Source organism: Staurois parvus, unplaced genomic scaffold, assembly GCF_062004578.1.
Source record: "Staurois parvus isolate SC_StPar_1 unplaced genomic scaffold, SC_StPar_1.0 ptg000114l, whole genome shotgun sequence".
In the NCBI taxonomy this organism is placed as follows: Eukaryota; Metazoa; Chordata; class Amphibia; order Anura; family Ranidae; genus Staurois; species Staurois parvus.
In genome coordinates, this window is record NW_028317910.1 from 2,517,786 (window position 1) to 2,539,570 (window position 21,785).

General features: G+C 41.7%; 1 protein-coding gene across 24 annotated transcripts in view; it reads left to right on the forward strand.

Annotated features, from left to right (window-relative positions):
* Positions 1–17,949, forward strand: part of PPFIBP1 (PPFIB scaffold protein 1) — a 167,655-nt gene extending 149,706 nt beyond the window's left edge. For all 24 annotated transcript variants that reach the window (XM_089671704.1, XM_089671707.1, XM_089671711.1 and 21 more), the window contains 9 exons: positions 851–1,001; positions 2,638–2,749; positions 3,119–3,207; positions 4,526–4,648; positions 6,357–6,482; positions 8,873–9,061; positions 10,451–10,630; positions 11,756–11,821; positions 14,814–17,949. In XM_089671704.1, coding sequence (XP_089527830.1) covers positions 851–1,001; positions 2,638–2,749; positions 3,119–3,207; positions 4,526–4,648; positions 6,357–6,482; positions 8,873–9,061; positions 10,451–10,630; positions 11,756–11,821; positions 14,814–14,900 — 1,123 coding nt within the window. In that variant the 3' untranslated portion in view covers positions 14,901–17,949. The remainder of the gene's footprint in view (positions 1–850; positions 1,002–2,637; positions 2,750–3,118; positions 3,208–4,525; positions 4,649–6,356; positions 6,483–8,872; positions 9,062–10,450; positions 10,631–11,755; positions 11,822–14,813) is intronic.
* Positions 17,950–21,785: the final 3,836 nt, after the last annotated feature.

Here is a 21,785-nt window from a genome sequence, read left to right on the forward strand (position 1 = left end):
AAGGGGTTAACATCTAGAAGCAATCAAAGGATTACCTGTGTGCCTAACAATGTATAATGGGTGTAATATGTGCTTCATTGGCTGTAATCCGCTGCCAAACTCATGCTTTGTCCAGTCACAGCATGGGTTGGCAGGGGGCACGCATACATGCACCCCAAACCTGGAAGAAGGCCAATCATGTACATGTACGTGATCATGCCTGCATCTGCCACCAGCTCGCAGAATATTTACTGCAAGCAGTCGGCAGGTGGTTAATGACATTCAATTACAAGTGTGTGTGTGTGTGTGTGTGTGTGTGTGATTTTTTTTTTTCCATTCAAAAGTGGAGTTACCCTTTAACAATACAGTAGAAAGAGTTGTTAAATGGCTTGAAGCACAGACCTACCTCCATCTGTGCAATAAATTGTAATTTCGGTGTCCGCATCAAGGGTTTGTTTACCAAAGTGTTCAATCCATTTTGTTGTTTATTAAAGTGCAAAACAAGCAAGATGCAAAAAATTAAAGTGCCTAAACCTCCATATAAAATACTCCATGTTTGTAAAATAGCCCAAACGGAGCTCAAAACATTGCACTTTTACATGAGGGATTATGCACCTGAACTTTCTGCCGCTTGCTTGTTTTGCACTTTAATAATGTGCCGTGTGGGTTGAACACTTTGGTAAATAAGTCCTCAGTGTGGACAGCTTTTCTTTACATTGGAGAATTGTTTTCCTAACTAACGTATTAGGCTGTCATTTATATGCACAAGGCATTTGATAAGTAGTGGCCTGGAATTCACTTTACTGTATGATGCACTATAGTACAGAGCTGTAATGTGTTGAACTTTGTAAATGCTGTTCTGATGCTGCAGTGATTTGGACACGCCATTTGCCAAGTGGTCGAAGGAACAGGTATGCACCTGGCTGAGGGACCAAGGGCTAGGAAGCTACGTTAACAGCTGCAAGCAATGGATTGTCTCAGGCCAAACACTGCTGCATGCGTCCCAGCAAGACCTGGAAAAGGTGAGGCCGGGCCAAGTCTCTGCAGAGGTCCTCTTTGTCAGTAATATGCCATAATGTGTGTACATATATATATGTATGTGTGTGTGTGCAAAATATATTTTTGTGTATAATATATATATATATATATATATATATATATATATATATATGTATAATATATATATACATACACACACCAGCTGGGACCTACCTGCAAAGCTATATGATGGAAAAGGCCACTTAATGTGTCTATTGTTCCATAGTTAGTATCCATAATGTCAAGTTGACCTTTAAGCAAAAATACAAAGTTTAGTTTAGCTATGTCTTAAAAAACAGCTCTAGTCAAAACTTATTTTGCTTTGGATAAAGGACAGTAAGAGCCACTCCCCGTCTGTCTTGTAGGAGTGTCACAGGGAGAGGAAGTGAGAAAAAATCTCCCCATTGGGGTCATAGCCAAAAAAATGCGTGATAGAAACTTTAAAGCTGAATGCCAGTATAGACTATAAAATAAATACAGGAGGCATGAGTATTCTTACTTGGATCTTAATGTGCTTTGTGTATTTTTTCCAGATCTGTGCAGTAGTCCATTGTATAGTGTGCAGGAGCTTCCTGTAATAAAGACCAATCCCTGTTTCTCCCTTTCCTTGTGCAGGGTGACTGGTTTTATCTCCGCCCTCTCCTGTTGGTTTTTGCAGGCAGTCTAAAGTGGGTGGAGTCTGCTGGATCCCTCCCACAGTTCTGTTCTCTTCACAGGCTAGTTTTACAAAAGTATTATTTGGGTTTGCAAGGACATTTGCTGCACACAAAGTGGATCTATATCAGTTGTGGCAATTGAGGAATTATTGAATTAAAGTATTTGTGCTCAGAATTCAGCTTAAACTCTTCCATACGCTACAAAAATAAAAACTGGCTTGAGCTGGGATTTCTCTTTAAAATATATTTTTAATACTTTTTATAATGACCTACAATCTATTTTTATGATGACTTTGTAGTAGTAGACTAGTCTCTTGTCTTGACCATTAATTTAATGCAAAAGGTTTGAACTTCAGGTGATACCATTTATTAACTAACTGAAGTTTTTAGAGATGCAAACGTTCAATATGCCGTGGATCACTTCTTCAGGTTTTGTGCAATTTAGTATAAAGCTTGAAGAAGGGATCTAAGGTCTGGAGCATGTTTCACATTACACCCCAATTATTGGTGTAACATGCTTTGAAGGGTGAACTTATCCTTTAAGACAGTCGTACATGGATCAAAATTCAGCCTGTTCAGCAGGGATCTGCTGAATTTTGATCCATGTATGAGCAGGCTGGTTGTACAGAAGTGGATCTACTGATTGACTTCTGTACAACCAGCCTGTTGGGTTTTTCCTGAACGATCAGTGCCGCAGGCTACAGCCGGCAGTGCTGATCAATGTGTTCTGATGGCAGGGAATAAAAAGAATATTCATATATAGCCTGCCTTAAGGTCTGTTTAACAGTGGAAATGTCTCTGATCAACTATACATCGGCGCTCCTTTTAGTAGATGATGAAATCCTAGTTTGTAGCCTTTCCTTTTCATCTAATGTAAATAGAATTTAAAAAGTGTTTAACCCTGAACATAAAGAAATCTATGAAAAACACTTTGCGTTCTCTTTCAACACCACTATCTCTTTAGGAACTGGGTATTAAACACCCATTACATCGGAAGAAGCTCCAGCTGGCTCTGCAGTCCTTGGGATCTGAAGATGACAGTAACTATGGAAAATTGGACTACAAGTGGGTCACACGTAAGTAAAGTAATTTTAATTGACTTGTCTTTATTTTTTATGTCCTGGAGGCATCCTGGCATTACTTGGTGGGACCATATCCTGTGCTACCCTTTCTTTTCTTAGAATAGCCACCTAAGAAATATTTGAATGGTGTTGTGAGCACGTGGCACCTCTTTTGGGTTTTCCTTCTTGCATGTGTCCTTGTTGGGGAGATTCCCCTGTTTTTTCTGTCTTGGTGACATGACACAGGGTAGTGTAGTGTGATCTCCTGCAAAGAAGGAATATGGCTTTTAACAGACCCTGTAACATCTAAGATAGTCAGACATCAGATTGTTTTTCCTTTCTGATACTACAACTTGGTGACAATGATATTTGTGGATTTCCTAGGGTGGCTGGATGATATAGGGCTCCCTCAGTACAAAACACAGTTTGATGAGGCAAAGGTCGATGGACGTATGCTGCATTATATGACAGTGGTAAGTTTCCTCACCTCTTAGATTTATAGTGTGTGTCTGGGCAAAATAAAAAAAAAATTAAAAATCTCATCAGAACATCTCTGCAATACACTCACGTTTTCCCATGCTTTATTCACTCACTGAAAGTACCTAAAAAAATCCTGTTGAACTGCCAGAAATTCATTGACCTCCTAACATCCTGTAGTGAGCTGACAATGGTGATCTGCTGCACTGAAATATTTGTCCGTTCTGCCTGCCCTCCCTGTGTTCTCCTTTGTGTGACTGCAGAACACCTCCCTCTCAATCTTAATAAGATGGGGGGGGGGGGGAATAGACCAGACTTTTACAACAGGAGAAAATGGAAACCATGAAAAAATCTACAACTATTTCCATCCTGTTTTTTACCCTGTCTCGCATGAGTCTTGCTTATTATGATCTGGTGAGATGAACCGTGTTCACTCAGTTGAGGTTCAGCCATTGAAAGTGTTTACTAAGGTGTTTCTCCAACAAATATCCTAATCTCAGTGTAAACACTGCTGCTTACCTTGGCAGCATGCTTGTGAAGTGGCATTTCCACCCAGTGACACCCTTCCCACTCTGTAGCTGGTTTACCCAAACAGGTGTATAACATGGCTTAAAGTCAACTTATGTATTTCTGCAAAAGTCATGACTTTCTGCAAATGATCAGGTCCTTATGCTGAAATAGTGTATATCAGCTATAAGTTGAGTTAAGAAAAGGCTTAGTGTAGGGGTGACAGGTTTGTAAACTCTTGGTCAGGAAAGGGAGTTGCATACCCCGGCTGAGATTTCAGAGTATTAATCCGCTAGTGCAGCAATGTTCACCAGCGGTGCACAGAACAAACAGCCTAGGTTGCTATATAGTTTGTATAGTACATTATTACCCTGGTGCAGATTCCTGATGGTGACAGCGGTGGACCATGCATGCTCAATGAGTGTTGGCGTGGCACTTGTAGTTTGCACCAGGTACAGCATGTGACAGGACAAAGGGGACAGTGTTGCAACCCTTTTCCAGGGATGACTGGCTAAGGACCTTCATGGCAGGATCACCAGCTATTATCGTAACAAAAGTTGCAAGTTTTAAAAGGTTAAAAATGATTTTTGCAATATCAACATATAAACTCTTATGTGAGGTTTTAATGAGATACTTTAATATCATTGGTTTTACAATGAGATGTTAAATGGGTAGGTGTTCAAATATTTTTACATAGAGAGTCTTGGTGATCTTGTATAATTTTTTTTTTACTAAACTGCTTTCTTCATCTGTAGTAGTGTACAGTTTTATCAGTTCTTTATTGATCTGTGTCTTCTTCTTTCCCAGGATGATTTGCTGTCTTTGAAAGTTGTAAGCGTGCTCCACCACCTCAGTATTAAACGTGCCATACAGGTTCTGCGGATCAACAGCTTCGAACCCAACTGCCTCCGCAGGAGACCCTCCGATGAGGTGATCCAGACTTTAATATCTGCTGATCTGTGACTTTCAAATTATTCCCTGACAAGTGGGGAGTGTGAGCAAAGGATGGCCAGGGACAGGGGATATAGAAGGAGGAAATGACCTTAAAAAATAAAAAGGGGGTAGTAGTTCCTGAAGTAAGAGGGGAATCTCTATGGCGTTAAGCTGAAATTCAGTCTTAGTATAACCCTTTAGTAAGAGCATCTCAGTTCTTTGAGTACTTGTTTTGTGTATTCAAGACAAACCTCTAGCTTCCACCCAAGGACCCCATTTCTTATAGAATTTTTTTGGACAGTTATGACCCATTTAGATCAATTTTTTTATATAGAGGGAGCACCGGATTTACAGTAGTTCTCTACTACTTGACTGTGAGCAGTTCAGAGGACGTCCACTTAAACAGTAAGTTTCCATGCATAGAATGCAGCATAAAAAAGGAAGCATCGCTGGTGAAGGGAAACATCCAAATTTGCTCTGACACACAGCAGAAGAAAAAACGGATCCAGTGGAATCTGTAGGTCTAAAATAGTATTGGCATCTTCCAGCACACCTTGCAGAAGGATTGAAGAACAGGACCAAGTATAAATGTGTCCACATAGAACAATATTTAGCAACTGTAGGGTTAATGATAGATAACCTCTGAGGGGTACAATATGCACGATGCAAAAATTGCAACTGGATAAACCTGTCACTTGTACTTTAAGATGAACTGTGGACAGGCTATGGATTTCAGATATTTACAGGTTTTTAGTCATCAATAAATGAGCTTTAAAACAAGCCCCCACTAACCAAATCTCACAAAGTATTTTGGATTTTGTTTCAGGAGCTCAGCTAACCCCTCCCAGCTGTTACTCAGCAGCTCAGCTGACCACTCCCAACAGTGACTCAGCAGCTCAGCTCCCTATGCCTCCTCCCAGCTGTGACTCAGCAGCTCAGCTGACCTCTCCCAGCTGTGACTCAGCAGCTCAGCTCCCTATGCCTCCTCCCAGCTGTGACTCAGCAGCTCAGCTCCCTATGCCTCCTCCCAGCTGTGACTCAGCAGCTCAGCTGACCCCCCCAGCTGTGACTCAGCAGCTCAGCTCCCTATGCCTCCTCCCAGCTGTGACTCAGCAGATCAGCTGACCCCTCCCAGCAGTGACTCCAGAGTCCAGTTCTCTATGCTACCTCCTCCCAACGCTTTCTTAGAAGCTCAGCTCCCCCTCCCAGTAGTGACTCAGCAGCCCATTCCTAATGCTCTCCCCTCCTGGCATTGCCGCAGCAGCTCAGGCCCCCATACTCCTAACCCCCTCCCAGCAGTGACTTAGTAGCTCAGCTTGTCCCTCACAGCAGTGATGTGGCAGCCTGCCAGCCTTCTAGTGTCTAATGTAAAACAGCAGGTGCTCAGGAAGAGAGGAGAGCAGAGTTCAACTTGAAAGACTGCTTCCTTTAAAACAGTTTGCTGATTGGACAATGAATAAGCAGCAGCACACAAATGAAGTCACCTCAGTGCTCCCCCTCCTGTAAGCATGTTCAGTGTTGGACTGACAGCACTGCACAATACAATATGCAAAGCTGTAGTAACCCTCATTGGCTCAGATACCGGCAGCCTCCATCACCTGCTGCAGAGTCCTGTTGTGCATAAACCAATTTAGGTACTTATACTAGTTCTTAAAGATACATCTGACAGCTGGTAAATTTTTGGTTCTGTTTCACCTTCTTGTAGAGTAACATCACTCCCTCAGAGGTGGCCCAGTGGACCAATCATCGAGTCATGGAGTGGCTGCGGTCTGTGGATTTAGCAGAATATGCCCCTAACTTAAGGGGTAGTGGGGTACATGGCGGTCTTATGGTAAGTACCGATAATTGGTAACATGGAAAACAAAAAAAAAGATTGCCCTAAATAGGCAAAGTGATGGATTCTCTTTAAAGTGTTACTAAACCCAGGACCCTGCATTCACTATATCTGGTCTCCCACACTACCCACAACATGGAAATTGAATTATTTTAGTAAATATAAACTGTCTAAATATCTTTTCTCATCAGCAGTTAGAGCAGTCTTGTGACTTCTATCAGTGTCCAGCAGTGCACTGGTTAAAGCCTATAGGAGGAGTTTTCATTCTCCCCTGATTGTCCTATGAGACTGCAGGGTCCCTGACCCTCTGTCTGGACAGTGCTGATTGGCCCTGTGCTTATCACATGCACTTCCCAAGAAGAAAAAAAATCACTAGCAATACACATCAAACTGAGCATGTGCAGTTCGCCCCCCAAGGCTCTGTTTTATCAGTAGATGGATTGGGAACAGTAAAAGAAGGGGAGGATCAGAGAAGACAGGATCAAACATCCTATTTACACAATGTAGAGGAGGATTAACCCCTTAGGTTCCACAATGAGTAGAACAAGCATGCTTTACTGCATATACAGACTGATTTTACTGTTGTGGGTTTAGTAACACCTAAGGAGATTTTATTTATATATATATATTTGGATACAGGCACAAGTTTCATTCTTTTGTCTCTGTATGCCACCAGAATAAATTAAAACGAAAGAATCCAAATAAATTTGAATTGCAGACTTTCAGTAATTCAAGGGGCTTAACATAAATATCAAGTACAAATTTTAAGAACTGCAACCGTTTTTATACTCAGTCCCTCCATTTTTAGGGGCTCAAATGTAATTGGACAAATGAATATAATCATAAATAAAATGTTCATCTTTAATATTTTGTTGAGAATCCTTTACTGGCAATGACTGCCTGAAGTCTGGAACCCATGGACATTACCAAAAACTGGGTTCCCTCCTTTCTCATGCTTTGCCAGGCTCTAACTGCAGCTGTCTTCAGTTGTTCTTTGTTTGTGGGTCTTTCTGCCTTTAGTTTTGCCTTCAGCAAGTGAAATGAATGCTCAATTTACTTGAGATCAGGTGGTTGACTCGGCCATTGCAGAATATTACACTTCTTTTCCTTCAAAAGCTCCTGGGTTGCTTTTGCAGTGTGTTTTGGATCATTGTCCATCTGTACTGTGTAGCGCCGTCCAATCAACTTTGCTGCATTTGGCTGAATCTGGGCTGAAAGTTTATCTCTAAACACTGCAGAATTCATCCGGCTGCTTCTGTCTTCTGTCACATCATCAATAAACACCAATGACCCAGTGCAACTGGAAGCCATGCATGCCCATGCCATCACACTGCCTCCACCATGTTTTACAGATGACGTTGTGTGCTTTGGATCATGAGCTGTTCCAAGCCTTCTCCACGCTGTTTTCTTCCCATCATTCTGGTACAGATTAATCTTTGTTTCATCTGTCCAAAGAATGCTTTTCCAGAACTGGTCTGGCTTTTTTAGATGTTTTTTGGCAAAGTCTAATCTGGCTTTTCTATTCTTCAGGCGTATGAATGGTTTGCACCTTGTGGTGAACCCTCTGTATTTGCTCTCGTGAAGTCTTCTCTTGATTGTAGACTTTGACAATGATACACCCACCTTCTGGAGAGTGTCCTTCACTTGTCTGGATGTTGTGAATGGGTTTTTCTTTACCATAGATCCTGCAATCATCCACCACTGTTGTCTTCTATGGACGTCCATGCCTTTTTATGTTGCAGAGCTCACCAGTGCGTTCTTTCCTCAGAATGTACCAAACTGTTAATTTGGCCACTCCTAATGTTGCTGCTATCTCTGATGGATTTGTTTTGTTTTTGAAGCCTTACAATGGCCTGTTTCACTTGCATAGACAGCTCCTTTGAACGCATGATGTGGGTTCACAGCAATAGATTCCAAATGCAAATACCACTCGAGACCTTTTACCTGCTTAATTGATGAAGAAATTACAAAGGAGTAGCCCACACCTGGCCATGAAACCGTTTTTGATTCAATTGTCCAGTTACTTTTGGTCCCTTGAAAAAGGGGGGATGGCTAATCTTAAGAGCTGTAATTCCTAAACCCTTCCTCCAATTTGGATGTACATACCCTCAAATTAAACCTGAGAGTGTGCACTTTCAGCCCATATCCATTATATAACTAAAGCTTGAATGTGTTTTGGTAAATACCTGAAAAAATCTAAAAAAATAAATAAATATATATATATATATATATATTAGAGAGAGATCATGGTGAATTGCATATCATCTTAAATTGGGGGGGGTGCTATTTGCACATTATCCAAATTGATGTTTGGGGTTTAACTGAGCATCTTAATCCAGTTTAAGAAAATTGTAACATTGCTATATCCGTGATGATTTTTTTTCCAGGTGCTCGAGCCTCGGTTTAACGTAGAGACGATGGCACAGCTGCTGAACATCCCACCAAACAAGACCCTCCTAAGGCGACATCTGGCCACCCACTTCAACCTCCTGGTGGGTCAGCCATCACAGTTGCAGAAACAGGAAGCATTGTCAGCTCCGGAGTATGTGCTGTTGACCGCAACAGCCAAGGTCAAGGTGAGGAGCCTTCCGACTGGCACATGGAGGCAGGAAATGAATTTAAAGGGAAACTCCAAATTTGTTTAAACCCTCCTCCACTCTCATATATCCCAAGATGTTTAGCAAACATATAATTCCTGTGGGCTTGTTTTCTGAAAAAAATATCAAAAACTGCCCAGGCTGCCATCCTTTTTTAAAAAATGAAGGCCAAATGGCACTGCATAGATGCTTATTATTCCATTGTTAAAAGTACATATTCTATCATCCTTTAGTGTTCTCAGGCTGTCCAAGATGTGTGATATAGATTTATTATTTATATTTGATAATAGTGGATTTATTTATTTATTTTTTAAATAGTCAATTTTATTAAAGTTTTGTTTTTAACAACTGACAAGTACATAATAGATATCCAATTACCATAACACAGTTCATTCCAGCACATAAACCCAGACAAATTACAGGCATCAGTAGTCCATAGAGACTATTGTACAGTAGACAAGTACAGTCAGAATCATATGTGACTCATCCCAACCAATAAATGTAAAAGATGGACTGGTGGATATAGATTTACAGAAGCCCAGCCTTACAAAACTTCAGAACATAACAATCCGTGTAGAGCAGTAGCATCATCGGTTAGTTCAGTTAAGAAATGTAGGAGTGGATGGAGCCAATCCTGGGGAGGACAGCCAGGGGCAACAAACATTTTGAAACTTTTTTTTTTTTTTTTTTTTTTGGGCACACCGTATGTTGGTAGGTTAATTTTTTTTCGTCTCTAAAATGGCATTTATGGTGTTACACCACTGTACAAAAGTAGGAGTGTTGGGTGAGAGCCAACTTTGTGCGAATTGTTTGAGGGCAGGAACAGTAAGCAGATCAGTAGTATTCTGTGTGCAGGAGGCAACCAGTCTTCAGGGATATTGCCCAGGAGAGCAATTTTAGGATCAAAGGGTAATTGAACGGCATGAAGTAATTTAGAGCACTTCCACAACATGTGGATCAAGGTCCCAGTGTCCCGAACAGTGGTATTCTTATTATTAGAAGGCATGACTTTGTAAAAGAGATGGAGTTTCCATAACCTTCTCCCAGTCTCCTCTCATTGCCTATGACCTACTCTTACAAGGCAGAGCTGGGGTGTCGGTCAAGGTAACAAACTATCCAAATATCTGTCTGAATAATGGTTTGTGAGTCTAGAACAGAAAGGGGGCAAAGATAATTCTTCTAAAGGTTTCCAAAATTCAATTTTTTAGCTGCTAATCAGATAGAAAATTTGATCCAGAGTAGCATAGAGTTACTACAATAGAGGAAACTAAGAATAAATTACAGTAAAACTGCCATTTGAGATCTGATTTGGCCAATAAAAAACTCACTTCTCTGTGTGATTTTATTTCATTCCCTTCATGCACATAGCCAAGGAAACTTGCATTCAGCAACTTTGGAACTTTGCGGAAAAAGAAACAAGAAGACAATGAAGAGTATGTGTGTCCAATGGAGCTTGGGCAGAATTCTGCCAACAATATTATCAAACCTTTCCGGGCCGGCCTGGACCTCCGGATGTTGGACGACGAGGACTTAGACAGACTGGAACAGGTAGGCTTAGAATATATATAGTGGTAGTGTGACATTCCTTATCCATTAGGAGTGGCAATGACCACCAAGGCTTTCTGATTGAACGAGAAGGGGGTAGTTGACAACCGTGAATTCAAGCTGCTAGTAGTGAAGAGGAATGCATTTTCAGAGAGGCCCACATACGCATATATGCGGCCTCTCAGTGGGGGGTGAGCTGCAATGCCAAGAGGCTACATGTATGCTTCTCAAATGTAAAAATCTGTGTTGGAAGTGAGCTCCCAGCACAGTTACCGCAGATTTAAAAAATCTAATTTCATCATAAATTTTAGCCAAAATGTATTCTGCTACGTGTCTTTGCTAAATAAATAAGAAAATCCCAATATGTGTAAACTAAATGGTTTACGTGAAAGCTGTTACAAATGGTGGTATAGATACTGGAATTTTTTTTTTTTACTAGTAGTGGCAGCAATCAGCGACTTATAGCGGGACTGCGGCTGACATTCTGACACTGGGAGGAACTGACTTGGTGTCACTGACATCCCCAGTGACACTAATACAGTGATCAGTTCTAAAAAAAAAAAAAAAAACTACCACTGTACTAATGGCACTGGGCAGGAAGGGGTTAACATGAGGGGTGATCAAAGGGTTAACTGTGTGCTGGGAGTGTTTTACATAGGGACGGTGTCAGTATGCTTTAGTGTAATGCACAGCCATCCAACGCAGTGTTGAGCCGACAAGGAGGAGAACTGTTAGTAAACAAAACGGTCTTCCTCCCCTGTCAGAGATCCTTGGTAATCACCTGGCGCCAGAGAGTAATCACCGGCTGGGACCCGGTGATTGATGGCCGCAGAAATTCAAAATCACGTATATATACGTGATTCTGCACACCCGTGCCGCCCTGTAGCAGTATTTCTGCTACAGGGCAGTCGGGAAGAGGTTACTCAAGATGGCAGACAACAGTGTTAGAGCATGCGTGGAACAGCGTGTTGGTGTAAACAGTATGTGCTGTATTTTAACTGAAATTTGTCAAAAATTGTTTGTATGTCAGAAAAAGTGTGCGCACCTGGAAAGTGTGCCTTGAGTTTATCATTACATCCACTTTGAGTTGAGTAGCTGAAGGTTGAATAAACTGCTTTACACTTTCAGATGGAAGATTCAGAAGGGACTGTGAGACAAATCGGGGCGTTTTCTGAAGGCATCAACAATCTGACAGTAAGTGTGTGAAAATGAGTATAAATCAAACCACAAATTGATTGTTCCCGCCATACATACAGCATACTAAATGCACAAAGCTCACATTATCCTTACAATTCAAATGTAAAGTATCCTTTTTACCGATCCTCAACTACGTAGTGTAAGGGCCTGTCTGACTGGCTGCAGATTGATTGGATAGTTTAGGCAGTTTCTTATACTACATAGTTTAAGATTATCTGTCTGTCCGGTGTCCTTATGAACTATTAAAATCTTCACGTGAGTACAAAAAAAGGACTGTAGAACAAGAATTTTGGTATAAAAATGGGAATGTCATTTTATCTGCTGGAAATTTTAAACCGACCAATTACAAAAGTGCTTCCATCTGTACCAGAAATCTTATGGTTGTTTTTTTTTTTTGTTTTTTTTTTGTCTTCTAAACCTGAGGAGCTTTACAGAGTGATCCTCAGTCACCTTTAATTCAAAAGGTAGGCCAGCAACACAAGTCCATTTCTACTATTTGGTACTGGATACCTCTCGTCGGATCTCTATGAACTGATGCATTTTGGACTGTGTATGATATTTGGTCATTAGGGATTAGAATTTGTTAGTCCTAGGTGATTATGACTTGAAGCTCCTCCAAAAGGAAGGTATCATAAGTGCACAAGTTTGTTGCTGTGATTCAGTGCCACCAGCTGCACTAAAATTGACCTATCATTGAATCATTGCTATCAACTTGCCCTTCACTCTTCCCATATAGAATTGCTAGCTACAGTTTAACTAGGAAAAGGTAGTACAGGCGGAGGGACTGGTCTGTAAAGCAGTCCATACACTACATGATTTTTCTTTCCTGCAACCAAAAGAAAATAGCTTGATTCCAAATCAGTGTTGATGGGGGAATCCCTCCTGCAGCACAACTGTGTTTTGCTGCTGAGGAGCCTTCCTGGCCATCAGAACTCAATGTTTACTGCTTGCAGCTATAGCCACTGGCAGTAACCACACCACATATAAAACATCTGATATGCTGGTTGTACCCAATTCGATCGATGAATCAACATGGGTATAACCAGCCTGTTCATAGATGAATCGAATTGCGTCCGGTCCCTGCTGAACCAGCCAAGATTCAAGCCATCAATGGCCGGCTCAAAAAGTATACAGTTGTGGCAGCGGGGGGAGGGGCTGCTATGTTTGTGGTATACATGTGTGCAGGGAGCTGGTCCATATGGAGTTTACCACTGCAAGGGGCTAGTCCATAGGGAATACACAGGTGCAAGGGACTGGTCCATAAGGAATACACAGGTGCAAGGGACTGGTCCATAAGGAGTACACAGGTGCAAGGGACTGGTCCATAAGGAGTACACAGGTGCAAGGGACTGGTCCATAAGGAGTACACAGGTGCAAGGGACTGGTCCATAAGGAGTACACAGGTGCAAGGGACTGGTCCATATGGAGTACACAGGTGCAAGGGACTGGTCCATATGGAGTACACAGGTGCAAGGGACATGGTCCATATGGAGTACACAGGTGCAAGGGACATGTCCATATGGAGTACACAGGTGCAAGGGACATGTCCATATGGAGTACACAGGTGCAAGGGACATGTCCATATGGAGTACACAGGTGCAAGGGACATGTCCATATGGAGTACACAGGTGCAAGGGACATGGTCCATATGGAGTACACAGGTGCAAGGGACATGTCCATATGGAGTACACAGGTGCAAGGGACATGGTCCATATGGAGTACACAGGTGCAAGGGACATGTCCATATGGAGTACACAGGTGCAAGGGACATGTCCATATGGAGTACACAGGTGCAAGGGACATGTCCATATGGAGTACACAGGTGCAAGGGACTGGTCCATATGGAGTACACAGGTGCAAGGGACTGGTCCATATGGAGTACACAGGTGCAAGGGACTGGTCCATATGGAGTACACAGGTGCAAGGGACTGGTCCATATGGAGTACACAGGTGCAAGGGACTGGTCCATATGGAGTACACAGGTGCAAGGGACTGGTCCATATGGAGTACACAGGTGCAAGGGACTGGTCCATATGGAGTACACAGGTGCAAGGGACTGGTCCATATGGAGTACACAGGTGCAAGGGACTGGTCCATAAGGGTCACACAGGTACAGGAGGCTGTCTTTAAGGGGTACGAAGATGGTGGGAACAGGCTCATAAGGGGTGCACAGGTGGAGGGGGCTGGTCTGTAAGAGGTACACAGGTGGTGGGGTTTGGTCTTTTAAGAGGTATACAAGTGCAGAATGGGGGGGGGTGGGGTAATATGCAAACAGTATACAGGTGCAAGGGACTTGTTAATAAGGGATTTCCATGTGCAGGGGGCTTGTCCATAGGGCTTGACAGGTACAGGAGGTTGATCCGTAAGGGGTACACAGTAGGCAAGTAGTGGTCTGTAAGGGATACATAGGTGGCAGGATTGATCCTTAAGGGATCAACAGACGGGAAGTCTGATATACAAGAGCAGAAGCTGGTCTGTAAGGAGTTGTTGGATCTGGTGGGTACGGGCTTTACAGGTGGCAAGGGGGTTGGTCTTTACATGGTACACAAGGAGCAGGGGCTGGTCCATAAGGGGGTGCACAGGTGGCAAGTGCTTGTACACAGGTGGTAACATGGGATTGGTGTGTGAGGGATATACAGTTGGGAAAGGGTGATATGTAAATGGTATACAGGTGCGAGTGCTGGTCCATAATGGGTTTACTGGTGTGTGTGTGTGTGTGTGTGGTGGGGGGGGGAGTGATATACAGATGCGGAGGTTTATATGTAAGCAGTATTTAAGTACGAGAGCTGGTCCATAAGCAGGATACGGGTGCTGGGGTGGCTGGTTTGTAGGGTGTTGGTAGATGCAGAGGGCTGGTCCATAAAGTATAAATAGGTGCATGGGGCTGGTCCATATGAACTATATAGGTGAGGGGTCTGTAAATTTGTTTGGCTCTGAATTTGCATGTGATTCATGTTGTTCACCTCAATCTCCTTCTCTGCCCCCACAGCACATGCTTAAAGAAGACGAAATGTTCAGAGACTTCTCCGCCAGATCGCCGAGTGCCAGTATTACAGATGACGACTCAAACGTGTGACAAATATGCAAACGCTTGTAACATTATTTTTTGTGTCAAAGTATATAATATATATATATAATTTTTTTTTTTTTTTGAATATTGAATTTATTCGCAGTGTTCAGGTTGAAGAAGTGGAGGATATGTGCCTTTTCTTTAAAGTGGTAACAAAAACTAACCTCATTTTTAAAGTGCAGCTCTGATAATTCCATAATTGTATTCTGCACTTAACCGAAACAGGGCAAGAGAATGGGGCCCATCACATCCACTAGGACTGAACCTCTGTTGTCACTGGCAAACTGATGAGCTCCATTCATTCTATCAATAATTTTCTGCAGAACTTGCCTACTTTAAAGAATCACTCTACCCTGAATAGATATTCTGTTTTTGGGTGTAGGGAAGCAGATTTTAGCCCCATTTTTTTTATGATGGAACCAAAGCAAGTAGATTCTTATGCCCTCTACTACCTTGGTGTGGCTCTAACAAGCTGAGCTGAGCTACCGTTGTCACATGACTAAATAAATGAATTCCCTAGAGGGAGCGTAGTGCAATATCCTGCATAATGTACTTTAATCTCTTTAGGAATATGTGGAGAATCATTAAAGATTGTGACCTCCACTCATGGGGGGGGGGGGTGAGGGTCTCATTGTCAGGGTCCTAAAGAGCCATAAATAGGGCAGGATCTGTTTGCTTCCATATTAAGTGGATTTACTCTTTTATGTACAGATAATAAATATTTGTTTCTCTTAAAAGTATAATTTTCGTTTTGTCACTCTCCAGAAAAAGAGGTTGTGAATTCGAAGGAGTAAATTTTCTAAATATTTGGAACCCCTAAAATGTAGCAAGATGGTTCTGAGACTTGTACGTTGGTCCCATTGTAGTCTGGCTAAAACTTTCATTGCAGCACATAAGGGGTTAATACTCCATCTGAAATCTTCCTCCAGAATTGTTAGTTGTTAATGACAATTATCCAACCAAAAATAGTTTTGATGCAAACCTGTTTCCAACCAACAGTATGATTACTTGGCAAAGAAGCATTTTCAGCTGCATTCGGTTCAGCAAAGGATCTTCGTCAGTTCATAGTGGTGAAAGAAAACCATTTATTGATCCATTTAAGTTCTGTTCATGTTAATCCTATTCAAATGTTCAACTACATTGAATTTATTCTGCATCTACTGCTATTTAACTTGTATTTAAAGGGTCACACCACCCAAAACTGAAATTTTAGCCATGGGTGCCTTGAATCACCTACTGGAATTCCTATATTGCTCACTGTGACAAGGTCTCACTTCTCCTCCTGCATTTGCCAAAATGTAAAATAAAGAGAATCCAGTAGCCACAGCAAGTAGGCAGAGCTGAGAACCCTTGTTGCTGGAGGAATATAAGAAGCTGAAGGGGGGTGATTTAACCAGCTGATGGCCACCAAAGTCTAAAATATTTGTTTTGGGTGGACTTAAATTTGTGGGATGTTTTGTTTTTAATATTTGCAGATTTTAAGAGAAAAGAAATGTATTTGTAATTCCCTCTTAGCAGCACTCACGTTTAGTTTTCGTTTTGTGCCGAAAACCATTTTTTTTCCTATTTACACTGTTACTTTTATATAAAGTTTTCTATTTAAAATACAAAAGAAAAAAAGTTTATTGAAAAAAAAAAAATATTTTGTCTCTGGTCACAACATAGTTTATAATTTTCTATGTGATTCCAGTTTACACCCCAGCTGGATTCTGGCATGGGCAGGGCTGAGCCTTTTGGCGGGTTTCCTTTTTACTGTTAGAGTTGTTTAAAAAAATAAATAAAATAAAAAAAAAAATCATGTTTAATAGCACAGTTGCCAACCTGCTTAATTCTGTATGTTTTGTCCTCTTCCATTGTGGCTTTATTTACCCCCTTTGCTAATATTTATGTATTTTTATGTACGTTTTATTTATAACAGTGTTGATGCAAGCATTGCAGATAACACAGCGGTAAATGGAGCAGGAGGGTTTAATGGGAGGTTTTGGGGTTTATTTTATAAATATAATGTGCACTGGTTAACCGGTAAGGTGTATGACTAGCAGCTTGTATCCTTCTAGGAGCTGTGGAATTGCATATGCAAGAATGTTTGGTCAGGGAATGCTGGGAATTGTAGTTCCATTGCTTTTGGAGAGATGTAAGCTGCCTCTTCTATCTAGTGGGCTTATTTATTAAAGCTGAACTCAAGGCAAACCGCTAAAAAAAAACACATTAAACACAAATAAGGGAGCTGTTGTACTTGTCAAAGGGTTGTGTTCCTGTTGATCCAGTCCTGATATTCACACAGCTCTGCCACACAACAGTCCTGTTTGGCAGGGTGGGATACCTACATTTTATCTGCGGCAATTCAGTACCACTTACAGGTCTCATCCCTCCCTCAGCTTGTGACAGGGTGAAGAAAGGAGAAGCAGAAGACTGATAAGCACATTCCTGTCACTCTGGCCTCCCCTGCTGTCAGCATGCTCCTTGCATGACTGGATCCTTGTGCTGCTTCTCCCTCCCCCAGTCTGAGCTCTGCTGTACAGGGCGTGCAAGAGACTGATACCAAATCAGGTACTCACACTGCTTGTGTTTGGGTGAAAAAAAAAAATTATGTAATGATGACTACAGAACTGTATTATTTATGCGTTTTATATTTGCCTGAAGTTTGGTTTTAAGGTGGGGTCAAGATCAGTTACAGTGTAGTGTCCCCTAACCTACAGCAGCCAATACGATCTCCGTGTTTCTGAAATCACACATTAAAAATATTTTGTTTTTAAATATTGGCTGCTAGAAATAAATGCATTTTCCTCACAGAATAAACCTGCTCCAGTGTTCACTGTTTGGCATATAGCCATGTTTTTGTTCAGTTATACGTTTTATGAATGGCACCAGTTTTGGGGTGTTGCGGGCCTGTGAACCGAGGTTCCATAAGCCCCTCCTGGAATCTGCCTTTATAAAAGTTTTAGTTTGTTGCAAGAGTTAATATAACACTATGACTTTGTTATAGAATATACAGCAGATGGTCATTGTGTCAGTCTATATATTTGATTTAATAAAGGCTTATGTTTAACTTGAAGGCGTTCTCTGGTTTGTATTGTGTCGTCATAAGTTCCTTTTGGAGAACAAAAATTTGGCCGCATCTCTTGCCAGTAAATAAAACGAAAGGTTCACTTCCTTTGAAGAGAATTTGATGCTATCCTGGCAAGTCTACATGAGTAAATTGCTGACCTGTCACAATATGCAGGACAGTATACCTTTTCAGAAAGGCTCAACCTTTTCTCATTAAAAGGTTTTCCATAAGCACCAGTCCAGCAATTATGCCTAGGATGAGATGATGTCATTAGTCTGCTGCAGGCAGGAGGAAGCATTTCTTTAGTCTCTTCTACCCCAGTGTACAGACTGCAACATTGTAACAAGGTGAGAGGCTGCAGCTGCAATGTCTGGATACCCCCATGGTGATCAGGGGGGTATGGGGGTGGTACCTCCGGCCTGATTGATTATGAAGATAATCCAGAGTAGATCACACATATGCTGAAATGATGTGGACAATGCAGGACTTGTAGGTAAGCTTCTTTTGTGTTTGGAAAGAAAATAAAACACTTTTTGTAAGCAATCTTTATTATCACTGGGAAGTGTAGTTGTTTATCTACTCCTATATATTATATAATTTTTAGATCTGTCCATTTCATGGGCATGGACTAGGAGCTCTTGTTGCTATCTGAATATATACGTTTTGATTACTACCCCGATACACTGGCTACTCATTTATGATGTGATACTACATATAACATTTGGACTTATCCCTCACCTTAGAGGTAGACCTCTGGCATACTTCGTTATTTTAAGCACCCTGAATACATATGGAAGTTTTTTTTTCCCTCACCCATATACAATGCACATACTGTATATGTGTGTCCTCTGTACACTTTGCACAGTTATTAGGAAAGTTGTATTTTTAAGGATTCATTTAATTATTGAACAACTATAGTGCTTTCGCTCAATCCAAAATGTTCATAAACCTCAAACCTGAATATTTAAGAAAGTAAAAGTGAGATTTTGGCTTTCATAGGAGAATGCCCATCACTACTGCCCAATAATTGTGCACACAAACACCCCCCTGTTCAGCTGGCATTCGACCATTTCAACCTAACAAAGGTTCGGCCGCGAACTTCGAACACAATGCAAATCTATGGAACTCGAACTTGTAAATTCAAAAGTGCCCAATTTGAAGACTTTTATATGCAAGTTATTGGCCATAAAAGGGGTATGGGGACTCTGGCACTGCCCTGAGAGCGTGAATCAGTAAAAAATTGTTTTCAAAAAGTACAGTTTTTAAAGGGGCAGTCAATTTTTATTGCTTAAAGTAAAAAAAAACAAATTCCTTTAACCACTAGCCTACCGGGCACTTATACCCCCTTCCTGCGCAGGCCAATTTTCAGCTATCATTCTGGTGCACTTTGGACGACAATTGTGTGGTCATGAAACACTGTACCCATATGAAATTATCATTTTTTTTCACACAAATAGGGCTTTCTTTTTGTGGTATTTAATCGCCACTGGGTATTTTTATTTTTTGCGCTATAAAAAAAAAGCAAAAAAAGTTTTTCTTTGTTTCTATTGAAAGATTTTGCAAACTTAATTTTTCTCCTTCACTGATGTACGTTGATGAGGCTGCACTGATAGGCAGCACTGATGGGCACTGACTGACAGCACTGCTGGGCACAGGTGTGTGGCACTGTTGGGTGGCACTGATGTGCAACTTTGCAGGTAGTTTAAGGGGACCCTCCAGGCATATTTAACCACTTGCCAACTGTGCTATAGCCGAATCAAGGCTACAGCGCAGTTGTCCAGTCCTGGGAGGGCGTCATATGACGTCAGTGCCGATCCGTCCTCTGACAATTGCCAGTTATCAGCAGTACTTTCCTCACGCTGTGACAGCGTGCGGAAACTGCAGGCGATAACCGGCAACTGTATTTACAGCTGATCTGCTGTGTAATTGGACACAGCTGATCACATGGTAAAAGGCCGCTGCAGCCTTTTACCACATCACGTGATCAGCTGTGTCCATAGGACACAGTGATCACGGAGATTGCCGGGGGTGTGCGGGAGGGCGCATTCTGGGAGAACATCATATGACGCCCTCCCAGGACTGGACAACCGCACTGTAGCGGTCATTTGGCTATAGCGCGGTTGGCAAGTTGTTAAATATACCTAAAGGGTCCCCTTAAACTACCTGCAAAGTTGCACATCTCTACAATGTATAGAACCTGCTGCAGCAGGACTGACTTTTTTTTTTTTTTTTAATATTTTTTTTTTTTGTAAACAGTGTGGGGTCCCTTACCCCCCCCCCCCCCCCCCAATCCATACAAGATCCTTTAGGTCTGGTAGGAAGGTTAGGAGGGACCCACAGTAATTTTTTTTTTTTTAACGAAAGTGCAAGGGATTCCACCTAAAAAGCCATACCAGGCCCTTCAGGCCTGGTAAGAATTTTGAGGGGAACCCACCCACAGAAATGAGAAGAAACAGTGCATGGGGTTCCCCCTAAAAGCCTGGTAGGACTTTAGGGGGGACCCCACGCATTTTCTCCCCTATTTTTTGGGGGGGGTTCCCCTTTAAAGTCCTACCAGACCCTTGATCTGAGCGCAGGCCAAGAATGCGGGGGACGAACAAGTGCCTCTTCCCCGCAACCCTGGGTGACATCATCACTAGCTCCGCCCAATTGCGCTGTGATTGGCCAAAGCATTGCACCTGACCTTTGGTTAGGTGCATTGCTTTGGCCAATCACAATGCACTGTCAGAGCGCAGTGCATTGTGGGCCATGGCAGGCGAACAGTCTGCCGATTGTGTGTTAGGCGAACAGTCTGCCGATTGTTTGGCGAACACACGAACTGTATGGGCAAACAGCCGATGTTCAAGTCCAAGTTGTGTTCAACTCGGACATCAAGCCCATCACTATTGGGCAGCTATTAGTGTGCAGAATTATTATGTAACTAAAAACAAACATTTTCCCATCTCACTTGTTTATTTTCATCTGTTAAAGTGAGAATAACATACAACTCAAAATTTACAAATAAACATTTCTGACTATTCAACAAAAAATAAATAAATAAATTGGTGACCATTATAGTCACCTTTCTCTTCAGTAACAGCCATAAGCCTTCTATTCATGGAGTCTGTCAGTTTCTTAATATGTTGATCAATTTTTTTGTGCAGCATCAACCACAGCCTCTCAGACACTGTTATTATTATTATTACTACGAGTTTTATAGCGCCAAAGGGTTTGCTCAGCGCTGTACAATAGGGGGGACAATACATGGCACAGTACAACAACAACAAACAATGTACGAGGGGTAAGAGGGCCCTACTCTTACGAGCTTACAATCGAGGAGGGAGGGGGTAAAGGTACAGTAGGAAGTGGCTGAGGGGGATGAAGTGGTGGGAGGAATGAGGGAGGATGGCCGTTCAGAGTGGTGTACTGTTTTCCTTCACCGTAAATCTCCTCTGTTTAAAGAAGGATCCACAAATTCTCAATAGTGTTTAGGTGAGGAAGGGCACCATGTCGTCATTCTTCCATCTTTACCAACGTAACGGCACTTTTACCCTCTTCATGCCCAGGCCAATTTTCACCTTTCAGCGCTGCTGCACTTGACACACGGTTATGCAACACTGTACCCATATGACATGTTTATCATTTTTTCACACAAATAGAGATTTCGTTTGGTGGTATATAATCACCACTGGGGTTTTTATTTTTTGCGCTATAAACTAAATAAGATCAAATAGTTTCAAAAAAATTTGTTTTCTTAGCTTCTGTTTAAACATTTTGCAAATAATATTTCTATACAAATTTAGGCCAAAATGTATTCATCTATGTCTTTGGTGAAAATAAACCAAATCCGTGTTTATTATTTA